This window comes from Panthera uncia, chromosome F1 (assembly GCF_023721935.1).
Source record: "Panthera uncia isolate 11264 chromosome F1, Puncia_PCG_1.0, whole genome shotgun sequence".
Lineage (NCBI taxonomy): Eukaryota > Metazoa > Chordata > Mammalia > Carnivora > Felidae > Panthera > Panthera uncia.
In genome coordinates, this window is record NC_064813.1 from 23,992,492 (window position 1) to 24,013,016 (window position 20,525).

Here is a 20,525-nt window from a genome sequence, read left to right on the forward strand (position 1 = left end):
TTACTCATTCTGTTTATGAATCTCACTCTGAATTGAAGTCAGGGCTCTTAGTTAACCAAACAGAAAAGAGCTACATACTCTTCAATAATGTCACTAAAAAATCTAGAACATTTATATGAAGAAAAATCTCACTGCTCCTAAGCAAGATTAAACGATCCTTGAAACTGCTGGGTTTAGATGGAAGTACCACCTGCAAAGTAAGTTAATTTGCCAGCATCACATCCTATGACCAGCCCTGAATAACACTTACAACAAAGCTAGGACTCGGAGATTTAGAACCACGGAGTCAGAAAGGTTTTGCCATATTCTACTACCGTTTGAAGGTTAGCTTTGGCAGTGAGAAAATAAATTGTACAATTCTGTAAAGAAAGAAAGCTCAAAGCTCCAGAAAAAAAGAAACCATCTATTCCAAGGACTACAAAATCTCAGGAAAGAAGCTGGGGTTAGAGCAAGAATTACGTCAAATACATACAAAGAGGCTCCGTCCAGGAAGAGAGGCGAGAGGGCCCAGCAGAGCTGGGTAAAGATCAGGAGGGTTAGAAAAAATCAGCTCTTCCTCTTCCTCCAAGGCAGCCAGACTCTTTAACAGGTCCGGAGGAAGCAGAGGGGAGCCCTTGGGGTCCTAGTGACAGAAAGGATCACAGTGAGATGTAGTAAGGGATGACGAAAGCACAAAGGAGTAGCAGCACAGTTAGGGGGACAGAGGTAAGTACAGTCAAGCAGAAGAATCCCAGGGAGACGGTACTACGCAAAGAAAAAGCTCTGAAACAAGCAAGGTGACACAGGACAGTGGTAGTGAAAGAGCAAGACGGTAGAAAGGAGCAAAAACCACTGACAAACAAGGAGCAGCACATCAAAGGTTAACGCGGCCAGTGAGGAAAACAATGCGTAGCAGGGTGATCAGCGTGATCTTGGGCTAACAGAGAAACAGCTCTTTTTAAAAGTTACACATGCACACCCATTTCTCGTGAATAAAGAGAGAAAGGAAGGAGAGCTCCACTATCGAAAATAACTGGCTGACTTCGTTCCTCTCAGAAAGCAATTTGTTTAAATACGCAGTAAACCTATTTTTAAACTCAGATGATTCAGCCCAACTGAGAGGAGCTTTGTTTCACAATTCCCCAATATGCCGCGTGCAAGATTTCTGCACATGATTTCTCTGCCAGACCACCACAGTCCGCATCGGTGACAGAGCCCCTCGCTCCTCCGAATCCAACAGACTGTGCCAGTGTGTGGAGGAGACCAGGAGCCACACCAGGTGCTGGGCAGCGTGCTGCAGCGCTAACGAATCGGAGAGTGGCCTTTACAAGCATCTGCTTTAGAAATTCAAAAGATACACAGCCCCACACCTATGTCCACTGTGTCTGGTGATGGGAAAGGACACACACCTCAAATGGCATCCTGGGCACAGGATCCTGCTCTGGACGGAAGACTCCTGGTGACCGTTTGCCTCTGCGGTCCACACTTGCTTGCTGGGCCATGACAGCTCTGTTATCAGCCATGCTGTAGGAAGAATCCCAGTAGAACTCTGGGACCTTGACTTCTGAGGGATTATGGTTATATGGCTCCATGGGAAAAGGCTTCATTTTTTTCTCTAGAGGCTGCTGCTGCATTACAGGAGGTTGCAATGAAGGCTCAAACAGTTTTATGGGGTCTTGGGGCTGAAGGTAGTAGGGCTGTTTCACAGGCATGATTTTCCCTAATGGGCCTTGAACCTGAGGGGGATTCCACAGCTGTTTGGAGGCATCTGCCTGTTGATACTAAAAAAGAGATGCTTGTCATCAAGATGAGGATAAAATGCAATGTTACATTCAATACTCAGGAAATCACAAAATGAACTTGAGAAACTTAACTGACAAAACTCAGTTTCCTTTACCCTTTATGTTTTTCAATACGCAGAGCTTTCTCGGATGATGGGCACTGAACTCACCTTCTCTTTCAATTCAATTATTTATGAGGTTTAATGAACAAATGAAAGCGTGTGTGCTATGTGTGTGTGTTCCCCCTTCCCAGCCCAAGTACTGCGGGGTTGATGATATTTAAGAATGGTGTCATAGCTTTCTTAACACCTCGTCAAGATTATGATTCTATTTCCCTCCTGTAGTTTATTTTCAAATAGGAGAATTATTTATACAAAGTTCTTTTCTACAAAGTTGACAAGCAGCAGCAGCAGCAGCAGCAGCAGCAGCAGCAGCAAAGAACAGTAGTTAAGATCTATTATCCTTTACAAAGGATAAAGGGAAACATCTGAACTTCCCTAAACAGCAGAGAGAGTGTATTCTTCTCCATAATCCTTCCATAGCAGAAGCATCTGGAAAGCTTAAGTAGTAAGCTTTGGTAATTTTGGTATTTCTAATTAACCAAAGTAAGTTTGGTATTTCTAATTAACCAAACACTGGACCATTCCAGTCTCCCCTCCTCCTGATCTTGGCTGGACGGTACGCACAACTGTGACTCACCTGCTGGAACCCAGAGTGGTGAGGAGGGCTTTTCCCCAAAGCCGGCACGGCTTTTGTGGGGGATTGCTGCTGAGCTAGAGCTTGAACCTGCAACTGGCTTGTGGACTGTGCTGTCGGCTGAGCTGGTAAAGATGTAAGGGGTTGCTGGGAAGGTGGCTGTGGCTGTTGAGGTCCCTGGTTCATTGGCCCTGGTCCAGAGGGCCGTTGCTGGCTGTAAGGAATGTGGGACTGTTTCCCAGCTTGCACCTGGTTTCCTGCTGGAGAGTGAGCTGTAGGCTGAAGAAAGGTTCCTGGGACAGAAACACCAGCTGGGAAGGTGTAACCTGAGCCCATAGAAAATGCCACAGGAGGGGGAATAACATATGTTGGGGGCGGGAACCCTTCAAAATAGAAGAACATAGCAGCTTTAGTTCTAAAGACACTTAGCAAAAGAAAGGCAAAAATACGTCATTTGGGGGTAAGGTGGGGTAGGGTAGAAGAAGAGGTCTTCTAATAAATTATAAATGGCAGGAATCAGACATCAAGTAAGACTGACCAAGCATCAATCTTTAACTTGATTTCAAGAATTAAATACAGAGTATTGGCTGCTACTTCTATCCACTGAATCAAGTGGAGCATTCTAAAGGTGGTTTCTTAAATGCTATGTTTAGTGATAGGAATTCCTTCATGATAACAAACATGCATTTGTATATACACTACAGAGAAATAGGTCAAAAAGAACTTAGTAAGCATCAGAGAAAAGAGAACTTCCTTCTACCTTTTAACATTATGGTTTAGTAATGTAACTCTGACAGAATATAAATTATTCAATGAGGGAGCAGAAACTCCTATACAGATGAGATTAAGTAGAAAATGTGTATTTACCTGGCCGGCTAGGAAGAGGAGGGAAGGCTCCAGGGTGATGAATGGGGATGAACTGGGAGTTACTTGCTTGACTTGGGGTTTGAGTTACAGGTGTTTTCCTGGCTTCAGACACTGGAGTCTTTCTTAGTTCTGTCTGGGATTTCACCTATGACCAACAAAAGCAAAACCATCTATAATAATCTGAAACTCAAATGTATCACAAAGAAGCACCTCTAGGAAAGAATTTAAAACCCCATTATGTCAAAAAAAAAAAAAAAAGAAAGAAAAAAAAAAGCATATGAAGGTATTTAATACCTAAATAAAAAGTGGGGGAAAAAAATCAAAACAAATTATTTGTCAATTAAAGATAGAAGGGTTTCGTTTAATTGGTGTGATGATTTTGCTTACACAAAATCATGAACATACTAAATACAGAAAGGACCTGAGAGCTCATTTGTTTGACAAATGAGACATCTGATACCAACAGGTTAAAAAACTTGCCTATAATCTTAAGCCACCTATTATGGGCTCCAGGGCCCTTTATACTCCAATTCATTAGACAACAAACGGATAATGAATTAATAATGATGAGTAACTCACAGGAGAGACACTTTGGCCCTCAGTTTAATTTCATCTGGGCAGCCTCAAGCATACCAGTCAGGCATCCACCGTCCACCCCCAATGCTACCACCCCTTTAGAATAAGGATACTGTCAGCAGTAAGAACAGGGCCCAACATCCTACACAATGAGCTACAGAGAGTAAGATGTCACATGCATTGCTCAAATTGAATAAAATGAAGGAAAACAGGTACATTTACAGAGAACTTAGGATGAGGTACAGAGAGGTGATACACTGACTCCTGTCAAGCTTTCTTTCGTCTGGAGGCAGATTTAAGAGGGATGAGAGACCAGAAAGGAAATGCTCAGACTGGCCCTTGCTGGGAGGCAGCTGCAGAGAACGGAGGCAGAGCAGGCAGGACATACTAGACTCACCCCTCAAACACTGGTCCTCCAGCTTTCTACAGTTCATCTGGCTTATTCTCGGTCTTTCCCCAGCACCTCCCTCTCCCCATGCCTTTTCTCAATTTCTGCCCTGTTTTTCTCTGTTTCTCTATTAATCTTAAAATGCAACTATTATGTGCTTATTTCTCTCCTTCTCAAAAAAACTCTGTAGATGAAACAGGCTGAAGGCACTGTTTATATCTGCAAGCAGCCTTCAATAATGTAATGTTCCTCGTGCCTACTGCAAACAAATACATTTGCCAAAATATGCTAACAAATCACATGGCTATTTAGGTATTTGTTCAGATGTGAACGGTATCAATGAAACCAGCACAGAACAAAGATCATTTTTGTTTATATGAAATCATCTCTATCTCCTCTTTGGAAAGGTTTAAGAAAAAGTCACAAATAACTGAGTACTGTTTACCTTTTCCCAGCAAGAGACTTAAACTCTTGCTTTACAAACTCCCATGAGCCAGGATAACACTGAAGTGATACAATGCCACCGGCTGGGACAGGTATCAATGTCAAGAAAAAGTCTCATCTTTTTCCAAGAATATATTTTATCTTTTTTAGTGAATCTGAAAAAAAACCCTATAAGCCTTAATATACTCTTGGTCCTACTTACTGGCTCTGTACAAGACCCTACATTTCCCAATAGAACCCTAACAAATGGCAGTTACACCTTCTAAAGCAAACAGAATTCTTTGCGGAACTGACAGCTCTGGTCATTCCAAACTACCTAACTGAAAGGATTGACAGAAATGTCAAGACAGGTTGAGATTTTTTCACTCACATTACAATTTCTACAGGTTGATGGAGTAGCCACCTACCACAGCTCTTTACATGACCTTACTGTGCCGCATTCAAGCTTCCAGAAGAGCCAACTCTCAAGCTTTAGGAACAAAATGAAAAATCTTGCCTTTTGTGTGAGCCTTCCTCTACCTGCATTATAGTTCAAATACAGCTTACCTGCACTGCCACATTCTGCTTTCCTGTTTCCTGTAACTTTTCTAAGGTGCATTTCTTGGTTTCTGTTTTCCTCTTGTTGTTGTCCTTCTTTCCATCATTCTTAGTTACAGTTATTCCTTTGCTATAGTCCCTTCTCACCTCTTTGGGAGGAAAACTTCTTCCTTGGTCTCTGTTCACTTCGCGCGGCTTAATGTTCTCTTTGAAGGTGACCATTGGTTTCTCTCCTGTGTCACAGTTGTTGCTTAGATTACGGCCCGTGGACAGCACTGATTTCAGTCCTGGGTTCCCATCCGCAGCCAGTGACTCTATCATGGATGTTTCTTGCAGAATGAGGTTCTCTTTGGCTTCACTGGGGTCTTCCAGTATTAACTCAGGAATTTCTGTGATAAACAACAATTTCCCTACCTCATTTTCACACTGAATCAGCCTAAAAAAGTAAAAATAAATCCACATATGAAAACCATAAACTTAAAAAACAATAACAATGGGACTGTGCATGGACCCAACAGTCAAGTAAGTACATTCCCAGCCCTAAAGACTTAGAGACAGCAAGATATTACAGTGTAATATTTTTATATAGCATAAAAAGCAGTTACAGAAAAACTCCAATCCTCATTATCCCTTAGCATCACCACACATTCCCACGCCCCTTTAATGCTTTCTAGTAATGACAGCTATATTTACTGAGCATGTCTTAAGTACAAGGCCCTAGACCAGACCCTTGAAGTAGTGATCTGTAATTCCTGTTTTATAGGTGTGAAAACTAGAGCTCAGAGGGATTAAATTCATTCAAGCATGCAACCAGTTAAGTGCTTACAGTAGCAGGACAGGAGCCTGCATATAAAAATTAATCTGAAATAGTTACTGACTTTGGAAAGGTTAGAATCACCTGGGGAGATCCTAAAGACACACACCTCGGGGAGTGGCAAAACTAGAAACCTATCTGACTCTAGTCTATCCTGACTGAAATGGACCGCCACGACCCTGTCAACACAAATCACCATCCCTGTGAACATACAATTTTGTTAGATTTACACAGATATTTACAAATGAGAGCAGAAGTTCATGATTAACAAGGGAGACAATGCTTATTTCTCTACACTAGGCAGTGTAATGGGGAGCACAGAGATTAAATAGAATATACTTATGATCACCAGGGTCATAATTTGATGATGTGTTACCAGCATCCTGACTTACGAGTTTATAATCAAGAGCATCATACCAGAGCCTAAAACACATGTGGGGTGTGTAAGTGTATCTGATAAGAAATACCTTGGCTGATTATCAGCAATCCATTTGCCTATAGAGATCAAGCGCTGCTGTCGTATTTGTCGTTGCTGACCTTCTTTGTCTCCTGTAATACCCTGGTGGCCTTTGGAGAAATCCAAGTTCCTAAAATCGAGATAAGCACAAATTACACAAAATTAAACTTCTAAAGGTATTTCCCAGGCAACCACGTTTACCTAATTTAAATGCAATGGTTTCAGATTTTTCCACACAGGCTAGCTACTAAATTCAATCGACTGCATTTTGAATGTATGTTGCTGAAGATTTTAAATACAGTGAAGCAAAACAAAAAAGACAATATGCATTTGCATATTTTTACTCAGATTTTACTTTCTAATTGAGCTAAAATAAGTCACAACTTTTATTTAAAAAGATACTTTTACTGTAAGAACAAAAGTTTTCATCAACACTTACCTTGCATTCTATATAATTTGCTTGAAATGACCACTGTAATGCTAATCTCCGAGTATGCCTCTTCTAATAAACAGTATTAATCTATCTACATTAGGTGGCCCTAAATCACAAAAATGTATTTATATCAAAAAATATATACAGCAAAAAGCTCATTGACATTAGAAAGGTAAATCAACCTGAAAAAAATAAGGATTTTCAGATTTTTCCTCATTAAACTCAGTATTATTTTTAAGTATCTAAGAATTGCCAGGCTGCAGGATAGATGCTGAAGACACAAAGATAAATGAGATAGAGAAACAGTATCTCCCTAAGGAAGAAATAATTATAAATCAATCTGATAAGTACTGTAAGAAAAACTACGCAAATAAGCATAGTTAACAGGAAGGCTAGTTCCTTCTGCTAAGCTCTGAAAAGACTTCACAGATTAAGTTATTACCTGAGCTGGACCTTGGCAGGTGTGTTAAGTGTTTACAGGCTAGTAAGAGAAGGGCAGAAGAGGAAATGGGGCTGCTCTAGGCATGGCATGAACAATGTCTCAGAGGAATAAAAACAAAGTTACTCAAGAAAAGGACCTAGCCAACGTATACTACGTTAAGGATTAGGGGGCAGGTGGCAGAAAATACCACTGACAAACTAAGCACTTGGACATGAAGCTAAAAAAGATATTGGAACAATTGGGGATGAGCGAACTGAAGTCTTTGCGTTATTAATGGGACTTCAACAGGTCTGTATTTTTAAAAATATAATCGTGAAAGCAGGGCAGAAATGAGCTACAGGAGAGGGAAACTAAGTAGGGAGGTTGATTAGGAAGCTTTTTATACTGCAGGTTAATGGTGATAAAAGCCTGAACTATATAGGGAAATAAATGGGAGGAGGTGGGTCTAAAAGGCATTTTAGACACAAAATTACAAAGACTTGGTGAGAAAGATTAATGGAAATAAGGGTATTTTTTTAGAGTTCATGTAGGTGGATAATGGCACACAGATAAATATAGAAGGATTATTTTTTTGCTGACCTAATAGGAAAATAGAAGCTCATTTTGGGTCATGTTAAAGTTTGAAATGCACAGGGAGATCAGATTGTTAAACTATGAGTCAGAAAAAAAGTCAGACACTGAAACTTTTGGGCTTAGTTACTATCCAAGAGATGAATGCTTCAGACGAAAGGATGGATTTGATCACCAGGGAGAATATAGAAAATGGGAAGGAAAGGGCAGGGAAGAACCCTGGAGGATAATATTCTGAGTGATGTGGTACAAGGGACTGAACTAAGAAAAACAGCTAAGAAAAAAGGAGGCTTCATATAGGAGTGGGATTAATAAACTCAATGCTAGAGAAAATTACACAGGATGAAAATTATAAAGAAGTCAATGGAGTTTGGTAACCAGAAACACACTGACAGTTTAAGTTGAATGAGGCTGAGAAATGACTGGGAGTGAAGTGGGGTCAATAAAGTTCTCACACTATGCTTTTAAGAAGTTTGATGATGGGGGTGCCTGAGTGGCTCAGTTGGTTAAGTGACCGAGTCTTGATTTTGGCTCAGGTCATGATCTCATGGTTTGTGGGTTTGAGCCCTGTGTTGGACTGTGCACTGACAGTGCAGGGCCTACTTGGAATTCTCCCTCTCTCCTTATCTTTCTGTCTTGCCCCTGCTCGTGCTCTCAAGAATAAAAAATAAACATTAAAAAAAAAAAAGTTTGATGACGAAGAGAAAGATAGAGCAACATCATAGGAAGAAAGGGTTGTCAATTTTCCTTTTTAAAAAGAACAGGGTACACCTGAATGTTAGCAGGCCAAAAGGAAGTAACCAGCTGTTAAATAAATAAAAAGATACTGAACTACAACGCAGAGAGAGGGTAACAGGTGGGGAGGCAGGAAGAGATAGGATCAAGGACACAGACCAAAGAGTTCAACGTGAAAAGGAGTAAGAAGTTCTTCCTCTAAGAAGAGACAAAAATGACTAGAAAAACAAATTGCTTTGTCATTATTAATGATATGAAAAATGTCAAGCAATATCCTTTGGTTTGCATTTGGTTCCCATTTTTGAGATTTCCCCTCTAATTTCAACAAAGTATAAAAAAATCCAGTGAATAAACACCACTTGGGAGAAGCAATTTTCTTCTTTTCCTTTCCTTCCCCCCAAGTCTGTAAAAGCACTCAGTATTGGCATTACAGAGCAATTAAAGGCATGACATACACAAATCTACTTCATATTAAAAACACTTTCGCTTTTAGTTGTTAAGAAAATAAGACAAAGCTGGGATAGATCAAAGGTTCTTCTACACCCAAGCCTGATTCCTAATTTTAATACTATAACCACTGATAATAAAATAAAGCTCCTTCAGCTGCCACCCACCTGAAAGAAGGTCTCAAAGCCAAGAATCCTTGTAACTCAAACTCCTCTGGAAGTGGTGTAGCTACAGAGGGGTAGAAATCAAGATTTGTAAAACATTTTAATTTAAAAACAGGTTACGTCTGCGCACTAGACATTGTCCCCTAATACTTATCTACTACTCAGTGCCGAGGGGGATGGATACAATCGACTATTTTTTCCCTGGCAGCCTTAAAAATTCATAGCCCCACATTGGTAATCCCACTGTTTGGATTATCTCCTTGTTACTCAAAGTATTGAAAAACAACACCGACATCATCCAGGAGCTTGCAAGAAATGCAGAATCTTAGGCATTGTCCCAAACCTACTGAATCATAACTGCATTTTAACAAGACCCCAGGTGATTCATTTGCAAATTGCCTGAGAAGCACTGATTTGATGGAAGTAAAATCATCCGAAAGGAGTTAACTACAGATTGTTCAGTGCAGAATTATTTACAATGTGGAAAATTGTACAGCAAATGGACACTGATTAAATACATTATGGCATATCCACAGGATGGAATATTATGCGGCCAGTAAAAAAAAAAATCACACTTCAAATGTTTAAATGGCAAAGGGAAATGCTAACAATATAACATTAACTTTAAAAAGCAGGCACAAAGCTGTATCTGATATCAGTCACAGGCAGGTATGTATATGTACACTTAAGAAAAAGGTCCCAAGAAAATACACTATAATATGAACAATACAACGTATCTTTATAAGAGAGAACCATGAGTGACTTATGTACTTAATGTTTGTATGTCCCAGATGTCCTATAATAAGCAGGTATTACTTTAACAGAGTAACGCTGTTCAAATTAATTCTCTTAAAAAAAAAAAAATAGTAAAAATGAGGAGGGAGGGAAGAAGCCGGAAAGAATTTAAAGGTATTGTTCTCTCTGGACTCCTATTCAAACAGGAGCATATGCTGCTGAAAGAACTGGAAGAACATTACCTCTACTTCTATCCACTTATTCATGATAACTGCAGCATTGAAAGTCCCTTCTGAGTTACTGAACTTAAAGTCAAACGAAAACAAAACCATGTTTTTCTCTCGCCTTAAGCCTACTATCAGTGATGGGGAACGATGTTAACAACATCAAGTTAAGTTAGCCCTTACCATTAGTACTTGAAAGATCCTCTTCATGGGGATGGAAACTATTTAGAAGAGAAATTAGCCAGGGCCAAATGCTGTAAATTAAAAAGACAATTCAGACTTTGTCTAAAATGGAGATACTAGAACACTAACAAGCCAGGACAATGTTATCTATAGGGCCTAAACTTTATGTACTTTCCCCTCTCGCTTCAGCATTTTCAATGCTGTATGATTTCCTAAAACCTATTTTCAAAGATGTCTGTCTAGGTAAAAGATACACCAGAAGGGTCATATTTGCACAATAGACACCTACTACTGCAGGCCATTTCCCAGACTCCTAATTTAACAATTAGTGAAAATCGTTTGTCAGTTTTAAACACTGATAATTGGTACTTACTGGGAACACACTGACCAGAGAAACAACATATTATGTTTTGATAGAGCTGTCACACACATTATCAGTTGTGCAATCCACTGCTAGCTCTTAATCTGTGACAGGGTTGGGGTACACCATAGTCAAATCACATCCTTTGTTCAAAGTAATGACTACACCTTTTTCTTTATCATGTGAGAAAGTCCACACATTGTTAAAATACCAAGGTAAACTGAAAGTTTTCATTTGTTACCATAAAATCAAAATCTCCTAAGAACCATCAGAATTCTTCTGAGTAGAGATTAGAGAGAAAACGGTGAGAGCCAAAATAACTCCCAATCCTCTATGCTCAAAACAAGCAAATGTAACTCAAACGCAGTGTTACTGTAAGGCAGTACCAAACAGCTTATGTATAGGAAATAATGGAAAAAGTAAAAAATCACTTCAACTTCTCAACAGAAAATTGGAGCATACTGTAATGGGTAAGAAACAAACTGGTTTTTACTTCAATTTCATTTTGAAATGTGAAAAATGCTTTTTCCCCATGATTGCAGCCAGGAAAGGGGGGGGGACACACAGGGAGTCAGAAATCCTTAAGATTTTGCCTCACACAAGAAATTCAAACAAATAAATGAAAAACATACAAAGAGGTCTTCAGTTCAATTTCCAGAGAGTGGGTGGAAAACACAAAGTCTTCCATTGTTCAGATGTGTTTTAGAGGCTGTTTCTACATATCCATGAATATCAAATAAACAAAGCACACAAACTAACATGAAATTCTAAGACACTTACTACTGTCTTTCATCTACCACTGCCTCCTGAAAGACCCTGGGTCTGAGTCTCAGCCAGTCCATGGAGACCTTGACTGCAGGAAGGGGATAGGCATTGTAGGACTCCTCCTGAGACTTGTTCTGGAGAGGACACTTGCACAGGATGCCAAGAAAAGACACTTAAAGAAAAAAAATGTATTCAGAAAACATAAGATATTTGAAACAATGTACCAGTCCAAATTAAACTAGCATTGTAAGACTTCTGCTGTATCCCCCTTAATGCTTGAATACTTCACAGTTTTGTTTTGTTTTGTTTTGTTTTTAACATTTATTTTTGAGAGAGAGAGAGACAGAGCAGGAGCAGGGGAGGGGCAGAGAGGGAGACACAGAATTGGAAGCAGGCTCCAGGCTCTGAGCCATGAGCACAGAGCCTGACATGGGGCTCGAACCCACAAACCGTGAGATCATGACCTGAGCTGAAGTTGGTGGTTTAACCGACTGAACCACCCAGGGGCCCCATCACAGCTTTTTACTAAAAAGGCTTTTATCCCCCAGGTTAAAAACTGTTACAGGGGTGTCTGGCTGGCTCAGTCGGGGGAGTGTACAGCTTTTGATCTCAGGGTTGTGAGTTCGAGCCCCATGTTAGGTGTAGAGATTACTTAAAAATGAAATCTTTAAAAAAATGTTACAGGTATATTTGATGAGGGGAGGGTATCAGAAGATAAAAGGACAGAACTTAGGGTTTAGGCCTATATAGGAGGCATTTTTGTTGTCGCTAACACTCTGACGATGAAAATGCCTACGATTATGCTTTCCAAAGAAGACTGCACAGAAAATTAAATTATTTGAATTAAAATTAAAAATTTAATACTCACTAAAGAGGGCCAGCAACTGTGTCCAACACAGCTGCTCATCTTGGCTATAACTATGCTGCTCTGTTTCATTGCTAAAGTCACGAAGGTGATGAAGTTGAAACAGGTTGATGACAGTGACGTGAACTAACTGCTGAGAGTTGAAAGCTTTTTGGAACAGCAGCCTCTGTAAAGTAAGACAGAAATACCGCAGATTATCGAGAATAGGAGCCACCTTCAACACAAGAACTAAACTGGCAGTCTGCATTTAGAACCAGATGGGTAACAGAGTCACAGATGAGTCAATGACTTCATTCACTCATTCATTCATTCATTTAAATTCAGTTAGTTAACATACAGTGTAGTTACTGGTTTCAGGAGTAGAACCTAGTGATTGATTCATTACTTACATATAACACCCAGTGCTCATATCCCAGCAAATGCCCTCCTTAATGCCCACCACCCATTTAGCCCATCCCCCCACCCACCTCCCCTCCAGCAACCCTCAGTTTGTTCTCTGTATTTGTCTCTTATGGTGTGCCTCCCTGTTTTTATCTTATTTTTCCTTCTATTCCTCTAGGTTCATCTGTTGTGTTTCTTACATTCCACATAGGAGTGAAATCATGTGATATTTGTCTTTCTCTAATTTATTTCGCCTAGCGTAATATACTCTAGTTCCATCCATGTTGTTGCAAACAGCAAGATTTCACTCTTTTTGATCACTGAGTAATATTCCATTGTGTGCGTGTACACACACACACACACACACACACACACACACACACACATATCTTCTTTATCCATTCATCAGTCAATGGACATTTGGGTTCTTTCCATAATTTGGCTATTATTGATAACTCTGCTGTAAATATTGGGTGCATGTGCCCCTTTGAATCAGCTCTTAATTGTAGGATTTTAATCAAGTCCGATGTGGTCTGATCTCTCTCATGCTGACTCTTTGCCTTGAAAGGAATTCTTGAAAGGAATGAGCCCCAACACCACAGAGTTCTTTCAGCTGTTTTTCACGATACTTTTTTTTTTTCCCCCCCGAGAAACCGTGTATTTTTTAATATGATGCAAAAAAAAGTTTTGGGCATCAGTCAGTAAAAGTATACATCTTAGTCCATTAGAAGTGGTTTTATATGAGATGCACATATAGTAAAATATTAAATTAGAATCAATGACTAGAAAGTAGATGTACCCAGTAAAAAAGAAAAATTTCAAACCAGAAGACTAAACAATGTTTTTGAACTTTTGGTACACAAAGTATGACTTCCAAAATTTGTCATAAAATTTACTCTTTCAAAGGCTTGACACATTTAAAGACACTTATTTATAAATGAGGTACAGAGCAACAATATTGGAACACAGGGTAAATGATATACTAAAACAATTAATAATGTGGTACAGGCCCTTCTACAAATTATAACACTGACATGTTTCCCTATTAGAAAAGTACATGTATGATCTTCATCATCAAATTCCTTTACCTTAGTAACTAGTGTTTATAGCAACCTGCTAAACCAGGTTATTACAAGAAGAATTCACGACATGCTCTCAGCCAGTGGCCTCACCCTTCTACCTTAATATCTGCAGTAATTTTAGATTACTCCCATAGAAAATATTTTTCAAACACAAGTTCCTAACAAAGCTGACAGCTACAAGGGATGATATCCTGGCTTCACCTTACACTTTAGCTACAGCCAACCTCCCTCCCTCTCACTTGTCACTAGCCTTATAGTGGGAAACAGACAATCTTACTTACGATTCTACAAGCAGTGACAAGAGATCCTACCATCTCAGAAATTTAGAACTGCCTTTGTCCAGCAACTTCTGAGTTTTTATTCTATTTACATAAAGAACCTGAAACATCCAGAGTAAGTTTTAGGATCCTATTAGCAAGATCTCTCCCATTATCACGGCAGGAAAATACCATTCAATTCCACTTCAGCTACTCTCTCAGCTTCCTTGCCACCTACCATGCCAGTATATACATGGAGAATGCTCATTCCTTTTTCAAAGGCATCAAGCATTTTTCCTTTCTTTAAAATGTCCCCAAATCCTATCTCTTCTTCTGAATTCTCCCATAAAACTTCTCCTTCAGTCTCTATATCTAACCTTTTAGATAAACTGACCATTTATATAAACATATAATATTGGCAAAAGAATGAGAATATTAATTTGTATTTTTCAAAAAGCATTTTTTCTTATGAGTAAAACAGAACAACGTATCTATTAATCCACTGGCATTTTATTTTAGGCAGCAATGTCCTATAGAAGACAATCACAGCCCTTTAAAGGATTTTCTAGTGTATGCACAGAAGAATTAATGCATGTGAGTCCATCCTAAGTACCAGCAAATGAGAATGTAAAATTTCACAAAGGCACAGACTGTGTCTTGCTCTCCCCTCCACCTCTAAAAGCCTAGAGAAGTATATAGTTCACAGTAGGTACTCAGTAAGTACTTGGTGAAGGAATAATTCACATCTTTAGAAGTAAAAGTGTAATTATGTAGTTATATTTTCATAAAATTTAGATTGTATTGTAGGAAGCAGAGGGTCTCACCAGGAACAAAATCAGATTGGAACGGACACACTGTTACTCAAAGGCACCTTCAACAGCAGTTGTGGAGTTTACTGAACTCAGTACCATGAAAAAAACAGCATGTATTTAACATATATAAAAAGGCTTACATCTCATTTCCTAAATCACAGGCCTTAAATCTTTTAATACACCTCAATTTGGTAAACATTTCTGCTTAGTAGCTAAAGATTACTAGTTAGATATGCTGAAGTTTACATGTAGATGACACTAATTATCTACATATGCTTTAGAAACACTTTTGAATACTTACTCAACTGTGCTAGAATTTCACTCCAACAATGTTCTTCTGGTATTTCAGTAATGAGTAAAGTTAAAAATAGATCTGCCTCATACTATGTTTAACTTTAGAGTGTTGGAATGATACTTCAAAGCATCTTTTAGGAATTGTCCACATAACCCCCCAAACTTTATATATGGAAATATATATTTCAATATTAATGTTTGAACTTGAATCAAATGCAAAACTGACTAGACTCTAGACCAGAGTAACTTCCATATAGAGAGGACCTAATTAAGGTAGGTTCCCCCCAATCCCTATTTCACAGAAACAGAGCCAGGAGCAATCTCAACAGGTCGTTGGATCCAATCCCCTGCTAGTTTACAGAACTGTACCTAAACCATCCAAGGAAGACAACTGTCAACCTGACTTTTAAGCTCTCAAAAGAGAGAATCCTTAGCAACCCCCTATAGATATCTTTTTAGGATTAATGATTTTAGTTCTGACCTCAGAAAAGACAAAGAAAGTGATTTTAAAATAATCCTTCATATATATCTGACCACTTATAATGAAACTATTCAGACTTGTTTGTTCTGTACAGGCAGAATAGCTTAGTTAGGGCATAAAAATTAGTTGTTCCTTGCTTGTACTTGATTCTGTAAATCATGGGCTAAAAGTTGAAATAGGCCCCTAAAAGAAGCAGAAAGCAGCAGGAGACTCTAAAAGATTATTCAAAAACAAACTATTTCTATTATAGTTATTTAGTACAATCTCTTGTACATAAAAAGTGTTAACTGCAAAATGATTATCTGTAAAACTACTTCACATTGACTACACTTGGCTAATTTATGTCTCTTAACTAAGTTTTACAATCTCTGGAACATGTTACTTTTATACTACTTACAAAACTGTAAGGCAGTTATAGACAACATCCCAAGTGCTTAGATACCCAGAAGCAACCAAGAAATATAAAATGTTCTTTAAGACGGTCTTGTTCACTGTTGATCCTAGTGACTAAAACAGTGACTGACATTAACAGGCAGTCAAATATTTGTTGAATACATGAATTAAAGACAGAATTAATACTGCTAATTCAATATTCTAATAAAAGATCATTTTCATATATATAAATATAACAAAGGTTAATTTATTTCCTTACACAAATTAATAAAAGAATGAAATTCTCATTCCTTTCCTTCAAACTACCACAAATCCTGATGGATCAAAGCACAATGAGAATAATGAGCCCGGGTTGCAAAATGGAAATATTATAAAGTAGGTACCAGAATTATATCTAAGAATAGAAAAACCATCAAAAAGTAGTACTTTCAAAACTGAGAAAGAAAGGTGCTTGATCTGAGAAGAAGGAGGAGTTGGTTTTTTCTCCCCACTTTGGTAACTTTTTGCCAAACAGTAGCTACTTAGTGAAAACACCACTGCTATATTTCTTTATAGATGGTATCTCTGTTTAAATTGAGGGGATGCTGTATGCAAAAACTCCATATGCTTCAAATTTACTTTTAACCAAGAGTTCACAGCTAAGTAATGACATAAAAACTAGGAGTCAACTTCACCAATATCTTATGCTTCCTGATTTAGACAAGACAAAAAAATTCTCTATTTTTGAAATCTAACCTTAAACTGTTCTTCCAATTTCTCTCGAAGTGGGCTCAACTTTTCCAAGCTCTTACTCAGGTACACATGACCGTGGAATTTAATAAAGGCCTTGATGAAGTCAGAAACACTCCATTTGGTTTTCACCTCATCCCGGCTGAAATGGAAGAAAAATTTCCATGAATCTTAAGCAGCAAAATGGCTAACACCTCTTAAAAGAGGTTTCAGTCTGCAAAAACACATTATTTGAGCACCTGATACACAAGGAGAAGATTCTGCATGTAACTTTTTATCTGCAACACACTCAGAGGAGTTGTGAGAATTCAGCAGCCTGTACTCCTCTACTGAGAACAAATCAGAGGCTGACTGCTTGAAATTCAGCAATGACTACATGCAAAACTATTAAAACATTATCTACATGTTGAGAAATTAGGCAAATGGAAGAGAAGCACAGGTAACTATCAGTTCTTGTACGCTATCAGGTTGACAGGTGAAGACTACCAGGTTACACAAAGTCCTCTTGGAAAAGTCAGCCCTACCTTTCCAGTGCTTTAGAAAGTGCTTTTTGTAGATTAGTGGAGGCAGCTGGGAACGGGAACTTCACAGCGATGCTTCTGCAGTAGTAGAAAATTGTGGTCAGATGGTCTCCTTTGGAAGAAGCTAAGATAGCCAACTGATTGTAAGGCTGACCTAGAGGAGAAAGTTAAGATGCTAAAGTAACCCAAGATGCACAGTCTTGCTATCAGAATACAGGTGATCAGTTTTCAAACCTTTAAATTAATAATGGGGAGTATTTTATAAAGTAAATCTCATGAGTAACTCATTACAAATGGGCATAATTCAAAACAGCACACTCCCACAACAGAACATAGCATGTACAGGTTAAAAAGCACGTCATTGGGGTAGAGAGCACTAGAAGCATAGGTAAGACTTCACGTGGGCCTAGGAGACTCCATCACAACTACCACGTCTGCCACCGTTGTGGGAAAGCAGCCAGAGACAAAATGAACAGTGTGCCCAACTGCCACCCCTGCTCGAAAGGAGCTCCTTTCAGAATCTAAAAGTATTTCAATTTGGCTTAACAAGAATGATGTATTTCACCAAACAAGAATCACTGCTAATGTTGATTCTGAGGCCATCAAAAGACATAAGCACTATCTCTTAGATAAATAAAAATTTTTCTAGTAAGGAAATGGTGGTATTAAGAGATAATTAAGGAAGCCAGAGTTATTGAAACAATTTTAGATCACATTAGGGGATATTCTTTTTATACTGGTTTACTGACAACAACAGTTTTATTTAAAAAATTCACTTCTGCTTATATAGAATATACAATGAAAAAATATGACCCAAACTCCAAGTCAATCAATACCAAATCTCCAAAACTCCAAAATCTTTTGCTTTCAAAAACTTGAAGATGAGCCTTATTTTCCATACTGCTATAGAGAATCAAGTATCCTAGTCAACCACGACTTGCTGTGAGAGGCCCACTCACCATTAGAGGGGACAAGCTGAGCTGCATGCCTATAGTAGGACTCTGCCTGGCTGGTCTGGTTTCTGTATCGAGCTGAGAAGAGGAAATAGAAACTTTAGTTTAAAAACAAACAATGAATAAAAAAACTAGTAGGGTACTATTTCAAAACAACTACAGATTTCAATTCTAAAGATAATAAACACATTAAAATTAATTTAAGATAATTAAAGACAGAAAATACTTTAAAACAAATTAACTATAGGATTATGTGTGAAGTGTCCATCTGGCCTTCCCTATTTGGGACATTCAGCATGGAACCAATTGTAAAGCTTACCTAGCCCCCATTTTCAGGTCCTCCAGTGTCATGCATCACCAGCTCCCCCTATGGACTATGCTGGTGACCTGGAGCCGGCCCACCAAGAAGGGGTGAGTTATATGGCACTTAAAAACAAAACAAAACAAAAAACACTATACAATATGATCTGAAAATTATGTATTTCTTCAATATCTTATAAAGTGACTTTGAAAAATGTCTCATACCTACTGCGATATTAAGTATGTGTGTGCATAGGATACACTGAAAGCAAAAACAACCTAAATGCACTATTCACTGAGTCTCCATGCAGAACTTGGTGCTTACTTTGACATGACCCCACATGGAGTCAATGATTTATATGACATCTAGATATCTAAAATCTTCGAACTCAAAGGAATGTTCTCCATTCCTTGTTATTTGAGGACAGTTGAAACATAATCCTATAGTTAATTTATTTTACAACCCTTTTAGGTCACCTTAAAGGGACGAACAAGAATAAGTTACATAACACTCTCAGACAAACTACATTAAATAGAAAAACAAATTTAACTGCAAAAAGGAAACAATTAAAAATGAGGTTTTAATATACTGACGATAGGAAGGAAAGAAGACAATCTACCTTCAGAAGGAGTAACTTATAAACCCTGCAATTCCAAGAGTACAGACTTTTAATTTAAAAGACATTATGGCACCACTTTGAAAACTTTAGCTTTGATTACATTTTTGCTATTCATTTGCCTACATCTGCATGAAGTCCAAATAAAATTTACATCTTCATATGAAAGTTACTACCTTGAAAATCCTTTGCCAATCCCAAAATACTGAGAAAATGTAAATTCTTTAATATACAATTTATAATTTCCTCTTATGGCAAACGAAATTGTGTGTACATACTCAGTTTGAGGGAAAAGAGCTTCTTTCTATGACTACTCCAAAGAAAAGGATGAATATATTAGCAATTCCTTCACACCAAAGACTCACCAATGTCTCCAAGGTGGACGAGGCAGTGCTGGCAGATATAGGAACAGGAGCTAGACTGTGGCTTCACTATGGCGCTGGTATGCGTCTGTTTATTGCTGATAATTCCCAATTGGGAAGACTTCACACGGCATGGTAAATCTACATTAAACACTGTACACAGTTCTTGTAATAACTAAAAGGAAAACATGAGCAAGATTTAGTGATAAGTCAGAACTGGTAAGTCAGCAGTGCTCTAACAGTAAAGTTTGTATACTTTAATATGTATACCTAATATCATATACTACTGAGACCGGAGCAAAGACTAAGAAAACAGGATAGGATAACAAGTAACATTTATTATAAATCATATCTTTTAAATTCTTAAGTATTAGAGCAATCTAAGATGTGCATCTAAAAGGAACAGAAACATTATTTAAAAAGACTTTTTTACCTGAATAGGGTATTCAGTCCCATTCAGCAAGCAACTCCAAGAAATTATCTATCTACTATTTCTCTTAGAAAGACACAAAAACCATTAAAGACTGAGTGGTTACAAATAGGACTTAAATGCAAGCCAACATATTTGTTCGATTTTAGGAGTTCCCTGAGATTTATTTTAAGTCCTATGTCAGTTCTTATCTTTGCATACACAATGGATCTGATACAGACCTGCAAGGGACTTTTGACATTTATGGAGACTACCCACTTCTTCCTCCTTTATCTCCTCTAGTCTTACTATTAGAGGTACCTACCTCCTCCTCGTCAGAACTAACTCCTCTGTCTGAGCATGCTTATTTCATTCTTGTCTGCCTCCTGCCTACCATCCCCTCACTCTTATATCTACTGTCAACTTCTCATGCTTCTTTGCTATGGCCTGCAAATATCAAGTGTCGCCCAC

At 38.3% G+C, this 20,525-nt stretch overlaps 1 protein-coding gene across 12 annotated transcripts in view; it reads right to left on the bottom strand.

Annotated features, from left to right (window-relative positions):
- SMG7 (SMG7 nonsense mediated mRNA decay factor) overlaps positions 1-20,525 on the bottom strand; it is a 90,350-nt gene that overhangs the window by 6,604 nt on the left and 63,221 nt on the right. For 4 of the 12 annotated variants that reach the window (XM_049634104.1, XM_049634109.1, XM_049634103.1 and 1 more), the window contains 14 exons: positions 19,649-19,820; positions 18,373-18,444; positions 17,417-17,567; positions 16,899-17,034; positions 12,467-12,629; positions 11,614-11,770; positions 10,473-10,543; positions 9,334-9,394; positions 6,550-6,669; positions 5,416-5,704; positions 3,324-3,468; positions 2,460-2,839; positions 1,389-1,760; positions 473-622 (listed from right to left, as the gene is read on the bottom strand). In XM_049634104.1, coding sequence (XP_049490061.1) covers positions 473-622; positions 1,389-1,760; positions 2,460-2,839; positions 3,324-3,468; positions 5,416-5,704; positions 6,550-6,669; positions 9,334-9,394; positions 10,473-10,543; positions 11,614-11,770; positions 12,467-12,629; positions 16,899-17,034; positions 17,417-17,567; positions 18,373-18,444; positions 19,649-19,820 — 2,439 coding nt within the window. Of the gene's footprint in view, positions 1-472; positions 623-1,388; positions 1,761-2,459; positions 2,840-3,323; positions 3,469-5,277; positions 5,705-6,549; positions 6,670-9,333; positions 9,395-10,472; positions 10,544-11,613; positions 11,771-12,466; positions 12,630-16,898; positions 17,035-17,416; positions 17,568-18,372; positions 18,445-19,648; positions 19,821-20,525 lie in introns of all 12 variants that reach the window. The other 8 variants (XM_049634110.1, XM_049634107.1, XM_049634102.1 and 5 more) reach the window with 5 other exon arrangements.